Source organism: Artemia sp. Qi Xiang Cuo, chromosome 20 (assembly GCF_049724085.1).
Source record: "Artemia sp. Qi Xiang Cuo chromosome 20, ASM4972408v1, whole genome shotgun sequence".
Taxonomy (NCBI): domain Eukaryota; kingdom Metazoa; phylum Arthropoda; class Branchiopoda; order Anostraca; family Artemiidae; genus Artemia; species Artemia sp. Qi Xiang Cuo.
Genome location: NC_142813.1, coordinates 39333410 through 39347190, shown reverse-complemented (window position 1 = coordinate 39347190; position 13781 = coordinate 39333410). Strand labels below are relative to the sequence as shown.

Here is a 13781-nt window from a genome sequence, read left to right as displayed (position 1 = left end):
CCTGGGGACAGTGGGGGGCTAATCATCCTCAAAGACATAGTTATTATATTTTTCGACCATTTTGAACAAAATGGCTATCTCAAAATTTTGATCGGGTGACTTGGAGGAAAAAATGTTTTTGGTCACTTAAAAAGGGAACTAGAACTTTCAATTTCCGTTTGAATGAGCCCTCCTGCGATATTCTAGAACCACTGGGTCGATCGATCACCCCCTGGGAAAAAGAAAAAAAAACAAATAAACACGCATCCGTGATCTTTCGTCTGGCAAAAAAAAAAAAAAACACATTTTTGCAGATAGGAGCTTGAAACCTCTACTGACTGGTTTTCTTATACACTGGATTCTGATGGTGTGATTTTTATTAAGGTTCTATGACTTTTAGGCTGTGTTTCCCCCTTTTTTCGAAAATAAGGCAAATTTTCTTAGGCACGTAACTTTTGATGACTAAGACTAAACTTGATGAACTTTATATACTTGAAATCAGCTTAACAATCTGATTCTTTTTATGTGTCTATTGGTATCAAAATTCCGTTTTTCAGAGTCTCGGTTACTTTTGAGCCGGGTCGCTCCTTACTTACAGTTCATTACCACGAACTGTTTGATGGAGTAATTATTAACTTTGCCATGCATGAAAAGATGCACGCAAGCGCGATCTTGAAAGAAAAGCGTTTTCATTGGCTTCCAGTGACAGAAATTAGTTGCGATTGTGGCTGTGCCGGTTCTTTGTCTTTGGTCCAAATTACTTTAGCTTGCCCAAATAGGTGATATAAGATAGAAAATCCAAACGAAGCAAGAAGCATAATTTGAGCTTCTAATTAGTACTAGTTCAAACTTATTCTTAGGCCTTGGGTTCAGTTCAGTAAAACAAGGCTTAATTCAAAAATGCGTGAGTTACATAAGGGTTAAGGCAAAAAAGGGCTGATTTATACGGCAGTTCAATTTAACCTGGTTTTAGTTACATGGGATAAAGTTGCATTCAGTCAAACGACCGTTCAGTTAAATATGGTTGAGCTGCTCATGGGCTGAGTTGCACGGGGCCCAGTTAAACGTGGGTCCAGTTGCACGAGGGCTCAATGAAATAGGGTTGAGTTATATGTGGATGGAGTTGCACAGGTGTCTAGTTGCACGAGGGTTCAGGTTCTGTTATTCTATTACCCTGTGGAAAATCAAATAAGTCAGAGTTTGAATCTGACAACTTTTTAATTTGGCTCTGAAGGGTGGGGCCTCTGAGAAATTTTTTCCTAGGTTTTTCCTCGTTCAAAGCAACCGGGATATCTTATAGCATATATTTTCTTTTTATTCTAATACATTTACATTTTCACCTCGGTAGGGAGAAGATTGGGGTAACAAATGCAAATATGTTTTCCCTATTTTCTTCAATATATATTGAATATTTTTTTCTATAAAAGCGGTTTTTGCAATTAATAACTCCATCGTTGCCCAGCTACTATCGTATAATTTCCATTACTTTTCCGATTTTCCTATGCACCGAAATCGACTATAGACATCCCAACTTTTCGACACCTTTAAAATTTTGGCCTCACCTTCAAGTCAATAGAAACTTAAACCAATGCCCCGACTTTACTGGTACCTTACCTTTTGTATATTACAGTTACTATATGTTTTTGCTTCGTTTACTTTGAATTTTGTAATTGTAACTTTGAATTTTGAACTTTAAATTGTATTTCTGAGTATTCTTGTTCATTTTTTCCTTTCTGAAGTTAACTACAATGATTTTTTTAGTGACCTAACATTATTGGTTTGTATTGTTTTCTTTCTGTTCTTATTTGTGCTCCGCTGTGCTGTTTTTTTTTAATGGGTAAAAACTAAAAATACAAATAAAGAATACCCTTGAAGACAGGTCGAAAAAGCTCCTGCAGTACAAACAAGTGCATCAAATTTTCCATTTTCAAGCTGTCGTATTATTGATTGTGACTTGTTTTCACCACACATTTGACATACTCTTAATGCTGAATCGTTCTCAATGGTCTCACCCTGCTGAAACACTAACGGAACAGTATTGACAATAAAGAGCACTAGATGATCAGGATTCAGCTCTCTCATTTTTCGCATTAACATTGTAGCAATTAAAGTTTTCCCGGAACCTGTTGGGAGGACGACAACCAGATCACGCAACAATGATTCAACATAACACTGCATCTGATAGTCTTTAGGAATTTTATTACAACCGGGTAAGTACCAGCTAAAATCTTTCAGATTACTTGGGTCTGCAAACCGTATAGGTTTTATTTCATTTTTCTGTATCCGGGAATGACTATTGGTTAGAAGTGCACCAAAAAACGTATTAACAGTTCTAACCTCAATTTCAGGGAATTGTTTCAAACTTGTGCGCCAATTAGATTTTGTTGGCAACAGTGTCTGCAATAGAATGATTCTATCAATGCTGAAAGCAACAAACAAATTACTGTTGGGACCAAAGGGGAGCTCCTTGCCCACTGATTTAGAGCAGTACTTGCATTGGACATCTGTAAATTTATTGGTTGTGTTATAGGTCAAAGCTTGTTCTTCAACTGTGCTTCGAACTTCCGGTTTTAAAGACAGGTGAATACTATTTTCATTTCGCTCATAAAAGAAGAGATGTTCGGCTAAAAATAGCTGCTTGTGACAAAATTTACACTCCATTCTGAAAACCAGACCAGAATCTGAAAAAAGAATATGTTTGATTAAATATGTAATATTTGGTTTCGAGGCATATATTTTATAACTTACTCAATTTTCTATTGTTCAATGTTCTCGAAGAGTAGACTTAACTTCTTCTCAGTTCAAGTATGAAATGATTAAAAGAAAGCATGTATTGTCCTCCGAATTTAAAACTGAGAGATGGGAGACAGTAGCGGCATCAATTGATGATGGTGATGGGTCATTACCCCTTCCTGTAGATTTGAAAAATAATTTTTTCGCTATATTCATTGAAAAATATTTGGGGGGGGGTCTTCCTACCTGGTTCACAGGATCTATAACCCCATACTACTGGAGATGCCACAAAGGGTGCCTTTTGATACCAAAACATCCTGAATTTCATTGAGCCTTCGGACAAATACAGAATTAGTCCTAAGGGAGAGACGAGGGGAGGGTGGAAGTTGAACCTAATGTACAATCCCCAGGGCCGTATCTAGGACTTTTGTTTATGAGGTTATTTTTCGGGGGGGCGGCAAAAAACTTAAAAAACTCATTAAAAATGTAAAATTGATGTTTAATCCCCCTTGATTTGTGGAAATGTTTTTAATCTACGCTGTTATTATGAAAGTAAAGAGTAACATTAAACCCCAAAATCAGAAGAATTTATTCCGTATCTCCTGCTCGACGTCACGGTCGCAGAAACTACAGAAGGTGCTCATTGGATCAGAAATTAGGACTTCTAATCCTTTTTTATAAGTCAAAAGTGATTGGAGACAGTACCAGCCGCAGGGGGGGGATATTCTGCAAGGGGTATTTTAAACGGGGATATTTTTCGGGGGGGGGGGGTAAACACCAGCTCTCATTTGAACCATTTATTCTTCAGTGTAGACAGAAACCCAAGGATGTAAGTATTTGTGAATTTATTGCATAGGCCGCCATCTGCCTCTACACCAATCTTTATTCATCTTCTTAATAAGCAGCTTGAGAAATTACCAACTGGTTCACATCCATTTATGATGCTCAGGGATTTTAATATTGACCTTCATGAGCTATAGATATTTTTCCAAATTCGAATTTTCAACTCCAAGAGTTATTATTACATATACATCAGACCATTTGGGGATTTCAATCCGACTTGAGGTTTTGAATTCCCACGAAGCCAACACCAAGAATTCCCAAGTGTCCAATGCCCGTGTTTAACCAGAGTAACTTTGAAAAATTTAAGCAGGAGATTGCGGAAGTTGAATGGTATAATTTGGTCGATCTTACGAATGTTATAAATATATGTTTTCAAAGATTTTATAATATGTTGATTTTGATAATTAATAAGACATGTACGATGGTTCGTACATGATCAAGGAAAAAGGAACCGTTGAAACCATGGCTGTCATCTAGGTTGCTATGCTGTATCTTAGGCAGCGCAATAGCGCTGTCTAGGTAAAGAGCGAAGCGGGATCAATGTATTACTTTTTTTTCTGACCAAGGCACTTCGTATTGAAGAAATTGTAGAAAATTCAAAAGGATCCCATTCATTTCCAAATTGAAAGTTCTGGTGCCCTTTTAAGAGTCGAAAGTGATCAGAGGGTGGCCAACCCTCACCCACCATGCTCATCATTTTTCCAAACACATCCTATCAACACTTAAAGATAGCCTTGGTTTTCAGCATAGTTGAAAAGTCCAGTAATTATTTCTTTGGGAACACTAGCCCCCCATAGCCCTCAGGGCAAGGGCTATAAGTTACGTTAGTTGCCCATTGTTAACATGCAATGTTTTTATGGAAGGGGTGGTCGTATAAACTTCGGACGGGGCTAATTCGATTGGAGATCGGAAGTTCTAGTGCCCTTTATAAGAGTCAAAAGTGATCAGAGAGCAAGTAGTCCCCCCCCAAGCCCTCTTGTCACATATGTATCTGATCGAAATATTAAGACAGTCATTTTGTTCAATGTAGTCCAATGCCTCCAGGGTTGACACAATGCCTCCAAGGTTGACACAAATACCTAGAGTCTGGGGGCAAGGGTTGTAAGTTATGCCTCCGGGGGTGCATACCCCGGGAAGGGTTGTATTTCATTTTAAGGATGCTCATTCGATCGGAAATTGAAAGTTCTAGTGCCTTTTTAAGATTCAGAAGTGAATTGTGGGCAACCAGCCCCCCCCCCCTCACCACCACCACGCCCATCATTTCTCCAAACATTTTCTATCAACATTTTGAGATAGCCACGCTGTTCAGCATAGTTGAAAGGTCCAGTAATAACACCTTTGGGGATATCAACCCCTCCTCCTCACAGCCGTCAGGGCAAGGGCTATAAGTTATGCTAGTTGCCCATTGTTGACGTATAAGGTTGTTATCAATATCTTTATTGCCCAAAAAATATGGAATGGGGTGGTCATATAAACTTCGGAGGGGGGTTTGTTCAACCAGAGCTCGGAAATTCTAGTGCCGTTTTTGAGAGTTTAAAGTTATCAGAAGGTAACTAGCCCTCCCAACGCCAGTAGTAATCAAGATTATACTTCTGCTACCCCTATAGCAATCTCCATGTTATTCTGCTGCCCCTATAGCAATTTCAACATTATTCTATAGAAGCTTGACACCTTTTCAAAGAGATTCAGAGCTCCCTCACATAATGGAATTTGAGGGTCGATAAAGTGAAATTATGTCACTATTCTAGTTTTTCTAAACCAGTATTTGCTTGCCTGTAAAGGACCATGCTATTTGCTTGGCCCAATAGCAATTCCCATGTTATTTGCTTATTTTTTTTTGTTATTAGAAAATTGGACACTATACTCAGAATTATTTGATTGACATTTAAAAAGGGGTAATGAGATTTGCAAATTGGACACTATGAACGATATTAATTAATGTTTTGAATAATAGGAGTGTGAATGATTCTAATTAGTGATTAAAGGGTTCATGATAAAAAAAAATCGTACCGCCCTACCAATTTCTATGTTATTTGCGTACCGCCATAGCAATTTCTACATTATTCTATAGAAGCTCTTCACCTTTTCAAAGAGAGTGAGTATAACTTGATTGGTGATTGGGATTTGAATAAAATGAATTGTTTTCTATACAATTCATCAGGTTTCTGGGCCAACCAGACAAGTTTCTGGGCCAATCAGACAAGTTTCCGGGCTAATAGGTGTATGGAAATACTGTGGGTACATATGGAATCCGGTTAATAGCCTGTAGCTTAAAGGTATCTGAGATCTCGCCCCAGTATTGCAAACACTATTAGAGATATCAAAATGATATCTCACTTGCATTAAGCTAACTCAAATTGCGAAAAGAAAATTCTATTTACACAACTCTGCTCTGATTGAATTGTCGCCAGCAATGGATCGAAAATGACACGTAATCACTGCTAAGCCTTTTGATATTGCCAGAGGATTACCCAATTCGCTTCTTAGTGTTAACTGACAGAGTTCCAAATACGAACATTTTGAAAAGCAGACAGGTTTTTTTTTTGTTATTAAAAAATTGGACACTATAATCAGAATTATTTGATTGACATTTAAAAAGGGGTAATGAGATTTGCAAGGTTCCTGGGATTTATTTTATGAAAAGATAACTTTAGTATGTCGTAATTGATCTGACTGAAATTATTAATTATATTACTTAATTTACTGTTTTGGTTTGGACAGACATATGTGTTGTTGTTTTTAGCTTGTTCTTGAATCTAGGAGGTTCTTATATGAGAAGTTAACTTTAGTGTGGTGTTGGTTAAAGCACCTGAAATCATTAATTAGAATATTTAATTAGCTGTTTAGGGATTTTCAGACCTAGGTTTTTTAGATTTTCGTGGATGTTTGACTCCTGGGGTTTATTATTTGAGAAGTTAACTTTAGTATTTTGTGGTTTTACGTGCCTAAAATCATGAATTAGAATAGTTAATTACCTGTTTAGCCTTTTCAGACCTAGGTTTTTTAGATTTCGTGATTTGAAGTGCCTGAAATAATGAATTAGAATAATTAATTAGCTGTTTGGGTTTTGAGACCTAGTTTTTTAGATTTTTGCGGGTGTTAGGCTCTAGGGATTTATTATTTGAGAAGTTAACTTTAGTATTTCATAGTTTGACTTGCCTGAAATCATAAAATTAGAATATTTAATTAGCTGTCTGTGGATTTTCAGACCTAGATTTTTTAGGTTTTCGTGTATGTTTGACTCCGGGGATTTACTATTTGAGAAGTTAACTTTAGTATTTTGTAGTTCTTCGTGCCTGAAATCATGAATTAGAATAGTTAATTAGCTGTTTTGGGTTTTCAGACCTAGGTTTTTTAGATGTTAGTTGGTGTTTGTTTACTGGTGTTTATTATTTGAGAATTTAGCTTTACTATTTCGTGGTTTGACATGCCTGAAATCATGAATTAGAATAGTTAATTAACTGTTTGGGTTTTCAGACCTACGTTTTTTAGATTTTCGTGGTTGAGAAGTTAACTTTAGTATTTCATGGTTTGACTTGCCTGATATCATCAATTAAAATATTTAATTGGCTGTTGGGGGATTTTCAGACCTAGGTTTTTTATTTTTTCGTGGGTGTTTGTTTCCTGGAGTTTAGTATTTGAAAAGTGAACTTTAGTATTTTGTGGGTTTACGTGCCTGAAATCATGAATTAGAATAGTTAATTAGCTGTTTGGGCTTTCAGACCTAGTTTTTTAGATTTTCGTGGGTGTTAGGTTCCTGGGATTTATTATTTGAGAAGTTAACTTTAGTATTTTTTGGTTTGACTTGGCTGAAATCATAAATTAGAATGATTAATTGGCTGTTGGGGGATTTTCAGACCTAGATTTTTTAGGTTTTCGTGTATGCATGACTCTTGGGATTTATTATTTGAGAAGTTAACTTTAGTATTTTGTTGTTCTACTTGCCTGAAATCATGAATTATAATAGTTAATTAGCTGTTTAGAGTTTTCATACCTAGGTTATGTAGATTTTCGTGGGTGTTTGTTTCCTGGGGTTTATTATTTGAGAATTTAGCTTTAGTATTTCGGGGTTTGACGTGCCTGAAATCATGAATTAGAATAGTTAATTAACTGTTTGGGTTTTCAGACCTAAGTTTTTTAGATTTTCGTGGGCGTATCTGATGAAATAATTTAGGTCGTATGATCAATTTAATTTATTTTTTAATGCACTAGTTTTTCAGTAAGGACAATCGACATCCTAAAAGTGTTCAATTCAAACTTTTACGTTGACCATCAATGTTGTTAGCAGAATTTCAAAAGGATCATTTATGAATGCTGGCGTATCTGATGAAATAATTTAGATCGTATGATCAATTTAATTTATTTTTTAATGCAGTGATTTCACCTCTTGGAAATACATAATAGATACTTCATTCAAGAAATTATGAAAAAATCCCAAGTGAGTAACAAACTATTTATGGTATTCACCTCTTTGATATACAATGCGGATATTTCATTCAATAAATTCTTAAAAAATTGTAAGCAAGTGACAAACTCTTTCCTGAAGTCACATCTTAGTTACACACTGCAGAAACTTCATATGAGAAACTAAGAAAAATTATAAATAAGTAAGTAAAAATTTTTTTTTTGAAGTCACCTCCTGGATGAACAATGCAGAAATTTGATTAAAGAAAATATTAAAAAATTGTGAGTAAGTAGAAAATTCTCTCTTGAATTCATCTGCTGGATAAACAAAAAGACATTTCGTTCAAGAAATTATGACAAAATTCTAAGTAAGTAACAAATTCTTCCTTGAAGTTACCTCTTGGATACACAATGCAGAAATTTCATTCAAGAAATTATGAAAAAATTCTCAGTAAGTAAGAAACTCTTTCCTGAAGTCATCTCTTGGATACACAATGCAGAAACTTCATTTAAGAAACTATGAAAAAAAATTGTAAGTAAGTAAGTAACAAATTCTTTCTTGTAGTCACTTCTACACAATACAGAAATTTCATTAAAGAAATTATGAAAAAATTGTAATTAAGTAGCAAATTCTTTCTTGAATTCACCTGCTGGATAAACAAAAAGACATTTTATTCAAGAAATTATGACAAAATTCCAAGTAAGTAACAAACTCTTTATTTCTTTATTGTTTTCACGACTTAGATACACGATTTAGAAATTTAATTCAAGAAATTATGAAAAAATTCTCAGTAAATAACAAATTCTTTCTTGAAGTCACCTCTTGGATACACAATACGGAAATTTCATTCAAGAAATTATGAAAATATTCGTCAGTAAGTAAACAACTCTTTATTGACTTTAACTCTTGGGTATACAGTAAAGATACTTCATTCAATAAATTAGGAAAAAATCTCAAGTAAGTAAAAAAATATTTATTGTTTTCACTTCTTTGATATACGATACTGATATTTTATAAAATAAATTATGAAAAAAATTGTAAGAAAGTAACAAACTCTTTCCTGAAGTCACCTCTTGATTACACTACGCACAAACTTTATTTAACAAACTATGAGAAAATTGTAAGTAAGCAAGTAAGAAATTCTTTCTTGAAGTCTCCTCTTGGATACACAATACAGAAATTTCATAAAAGAAATTAAGAAAAAATTGTAAGTAAGTTGCAAATTCTTTCTTGAATTCACCTGCTGGATAAACAAAAAGACATTTCGTTCAAGAAATTATGACAAAATTCTAATTAAGTAACAAACTCCTTATTTTTTTTCACGACTTAGATACACGATGTAGAAATTTAATTCAAGAAATTATGAAAAAAATCTCAGTAAGTAACAATTTCTTTCTTGAAGTCAACTCTTGAATACACAATACGGAAATTTCATTCAAGAAATTATGAACATATTTGTCAGAAAGTAACAAACTCTTTATTGATTCGAATTATTTTGTAAAGAAAGGGTATACTTCCGTTAGTAAATTGCGAAAAAATCCATCGTAAGATGAAAACTCTTAATTGTTTTCAACTGTCGTATATAAAGAGAAGATCTGCCATTCACTAACATCTGAAAATTTGTAATCACGTAACACACTGTTTGAAATCACCTCAGGGATAGCCAATACAGAAATTTTATTAAAGAAATTAGGAAAAAAATTGTAAGTAAGTAGCAAATTCTTTCTTGAATTCACCTGCTGGAGAAACAAAAAGACATTTTATTCAAGAAATTACGACAAAATTCTAAGTAAGTAACAAACTCTTTATTGTTTTCACGACTTAGATACACGATGTAGAAATTTAATTCAAGAAATTATGATAAAATTCTCAGTAACAATTTCTTTCTTGAAGTCAACTCTTGGATACACAATAAGGAAATCTCATTCAATAAATTATGAAAATATTTGTAAGTAAGTAACAAACTCTTTTTTTATTTCACCTCTTGGATATACAGTACAGATATTTAATTCAAGAAATTATTGAAAAATCGCCAGTAAGTAACAAACTCTTTATTGTTTTCACTTCTTGGATATACAATACGGAACTTTCATTAAATAAATTATGAAAATTTGTAAGCAAGTAACAAACTCTTTCCTGAAGTCACCTCTTGGATACACAATGCAGAAACTTCATTTAAGAAAGTATGAAAAAATTGTAAGTAAGTAAGTAAGTAACAAATTCTTTCTTGAATTCGCCTCTTGGATAAAAAAAAGTCATTTCATTCAAGAAATTATGACAAAATTCTAAATAAGGAACTAGCCCTTTCTTGAATTCGTCATTGGGTTTCACAATACTAAACTTTAATTCAGGAAAAAATGAAAAACATTGCAAAAAAACTCTTTCTCGAACTCGCTTCCTGGACAGACAATACAGCAATTTTACTCAAGAAATTATGAAAAAATTGTAAGTTAGTAGCAAACTGTTTCTTGAATTCTCCTCCTGGATGCACAATACAGATATTTCATTCAAGAAATTAAAAAAAAAAATTGTATATAAGTAGCAAAATCTTTATTGAATACACCTACGTGAAACCCAATATGGATATTTCATTTAAGAATATACGAGAGCATTCTAAGTAGCAATCTCTTTCTTGAAGTACACTCTATGACATGAACTACAGTATTGAAATTTCATCTAATAAACTAGGAGAAAATTCCAGGTAAGTAACAATCTCTTTCTTGAAGTCCCCTCTTGGATACACAATATGGATATTTTATTCAAGAAATTATAAAAAAAGGAAAGTAAGTAACAAACTCTTTATTGATTTCACCTCTTGGATACAAAAAAGACATTCATTCAAGAAATTATGACAAAATTCTAAGTAAGTAAAAAAAAAACTCATTCTTGAATTCGCCGTTTGCATGCACAATACAGAAATTTTATTCTATGGAACCTCTACACGTGATTAAAGACGTTTTGATACTACATGCTATTTGCTTGCCTTTCCTTGGTACCTTTCCTAACGAGCGGGGATTCCCCACTGGTTCCTACACATTGCAAAAAAGTGAGCAGTACGAAAACTCCACGTTTTCAACCAGACTGGTTTTTTAGACAACACCCATTTTTTTTAGGGGTCAATCAGAGACAGCGGATATTGCTCAATATACGATAACTTGATTGGTGATTGGTTACACACCGCAACGGCGCATACATAGTGAGAGAGACATGCAAAGTCGACATAGCTTTATTTCATTTTTTAAGGTTAATTTAGACTAGGTTACGTGCGCGCACGTAACCTAGTCTAAATTAACCTTAAAAATGAAATAAAGCTATGTCGACTTTGCATGTCTCTCTCACTATGTATGCGTCGTTGCGGTGTGTAACCAATCAAGTTATCGTATATTGAGCAATTTCCGCTGTTTCTGATTGGCCACCAAAAAAATGGGTGTTGTCTAAAAAACCAGTATGGTTGAAAACGTGGAGTTTTCGTACTTCTCACTTTTTTGCAATGTGTAGGAACCAGCGGGGAAGCCCCGCTCGTTTGGAAAGGTACCAAGGAAAGGCAAGCAAATAGCATGTAGTTTCAAAACGTGTTTAATGACGTGTAGAGGTCCCATAGAATGAAATTTCTGTATTGTGCATGCAAACGGCGAATTCAAGAATGAGTTTTTTTTACTTACTTAGAATTTTGTCATAATTTCTGGAATGAAATGTCTTTTTTGTATCCAAGAGGTGAAATCAATAAAGAGTTTGTTACTTACTTTCCTTTTTTTTTTAATTTCTTGTATAAAATATACGCATTGTGCATCCAAGAGGGGACTTCAAAAGAGAGTTTGTTACTTATCTGAAATTTTTTTAAAGTTTCTCGAATAAAATTTTCGTATCGTATTTCTTATCAAAAAGGGGACTTAAAGAAAGAGATTGTTACTAACTTAGAATTTTCTCATAATTTCTTGAATGAAATTTCCGTATTGGGTATCCAAGAGGTATATTCAAGAAAGAGTTAGTTACAAACTTGAAATTTTTTTTATAATTTCGTGATTAAAATATAGGTACAGTGCATCCTAAAGCAGAATTCAGCAAATAGTTTGCTACTTATAAAAGATTTTTCACAACTTCTCGCGCGTAATCGCATTCCTGTCTGACAAGGAAGTCATCTCAAGGAAGAGTCTATTTGAGGTATTTTTCATATTTTCCTGAAATGTAGGTCAGTCTTGTTCAACCTACTTACAAATAAAAGAAAGACTTTGTTTCGTATTTAAAATTTTGTCACATTTTCATGAATGACATGACTTTTTTTGTTTATCAAATATGAGAATTCAAGATTGAATTTGTTACTTACTTACTTACAAATTTTTAACACTTTCTTAAATAAAATTTATGAACTATGTATCCACGAGGTGACTTCAAGAAAGAGTTTGTTACTTGCTTACAAATTTCATAATTTATTGAATGAAATTTCCGTATTGTATATCCAAGAGGTGAAAACAATACAGAGTTCGTTACTTAATGGCGATTTTTCCATAATTTATTGAATGAAGTATCTGTACTGTATATCCAAGAGGTGAAATAACTAAAGAGTTTGTCAATTAATTACAAATATTTTAATAATTTATTGAATGAAATTTACGTATTGTGTATACAAGAGTTGACTTCAAGAAAGAAATTGTTACTCACTGAGAATTTTTTCATAATTTCTTGAATTAAATTTCTACATCGTGTATCTAAGTCGTGTAAACAATAAAGAGTTTGTTACTTACTTAGAATTTTGTCATAGTTTCTTGAACGAAATGTCTTTTTGTATATCCAGCAGATGAATTCAAGAAAAAATTTGCTACTTACTTAAAGTTTTTTCATAGTTTCTTTAATGAAATTTCTGTATTGTGTATCCAAGAAGCAAGTGACTTCAAGAAAGAATTTGTTACTTACTTACTTACAATTTTTTTTAATAGTTTCTTAAATGAAGTTTCTGCATTGTGTATCCAAGAGGTGACTTCGGGAAAGAGTTTCTTACTTGCTTACAATTTTTTCATAATTTCTTAAATGAAATTTCTGCATTGTGTATCCAAGAGGTAACTTCAAGGAAGAGTTTGTTACTTACTTAGAATTTTGTCATAATTTCTTTAATGAAATGTCTTTTTGTTTATCCAGCAGAATAATTCAAGAAAGAAATCGATACTTACACATCATTTTTTTCAGAATTGCCGATTTGAAATTTCGTCATTGCTTATCCATTTTGGGACTTCAAGTAAGAGTTTTTCAATCAGCGTTTACCAATTTTTCATAGTTCCTTAAATGAAATTCACAAATTGTACAAGTAGTATGCGAATTAAGAGAAGAGTTTGTCTCACGCTAGATAATTTCTCATTGTCTGTCGAATTAAATATCCTCATTGTATATCAAAGAGGTGAAAACAATAAAGAGTTTGTTACTTACTTGCTATTTTTTCATAATTTCTTGAATGAAGTATCTATAATCTATATCCAAGAGCTGAAATCACTGCAGTAAAAATATAAATTAAATTGATCATATGATCTAAATTATTTCATCAGATACACCAGAATTCATAAATGATCCTTTTGAAATTCTGCTAACAACATAGTCGGTGAAGGTAAAATCTGAAATTAAACACTTTTAGGATATCGAATGTCCTTACTGAAAAACTAGTGCATTAAAAAATAAATAAAATTGATCATACGACCTAAATTATTACATCAGATACGCCCATGAAAATCTAAAAAACGTAGATCTGAAACCACTAACAGTTAATTGACTCTTCTAATTCAAAAGTTTTGGCAAGTCAAACTAAGAAATGGTAAATCTAAAGTATCAAATACTA

At 33.3% G+C, this 13781-nt stretch overlaps 1 protein-coding gene across 6 annotated transcripts in view; it reads right to left on the bottom strand.

Annotated features, from left to right (window-relative positions):
• Positions 1–13781, bottom strand: part of LOC148940180 (uncharacterized) — a 100537-nt gene that overhangs the window by 44284 nt on the left and 42472 nt on the right. For 5 of the 6 annotated variants that reach the window (XM_089106492.1, XM_089106490.1, XM_089106489.1 and 2 more), the window contains exon 2: positions 1847–2660. In XM_089106492.1, coding sequence (XP_088962618.1) covers positions 1847–2640 — 794 coding nt within the window. In that variant the 5' untranslated portion in view covers positions 2641–2660. Of the gene's footprint in view, positions 1–1846; positions 2661–13781 lie in introns of those variants that run through there. The other variant, XM_089106494.1, reaches the window with a different exon arrangement.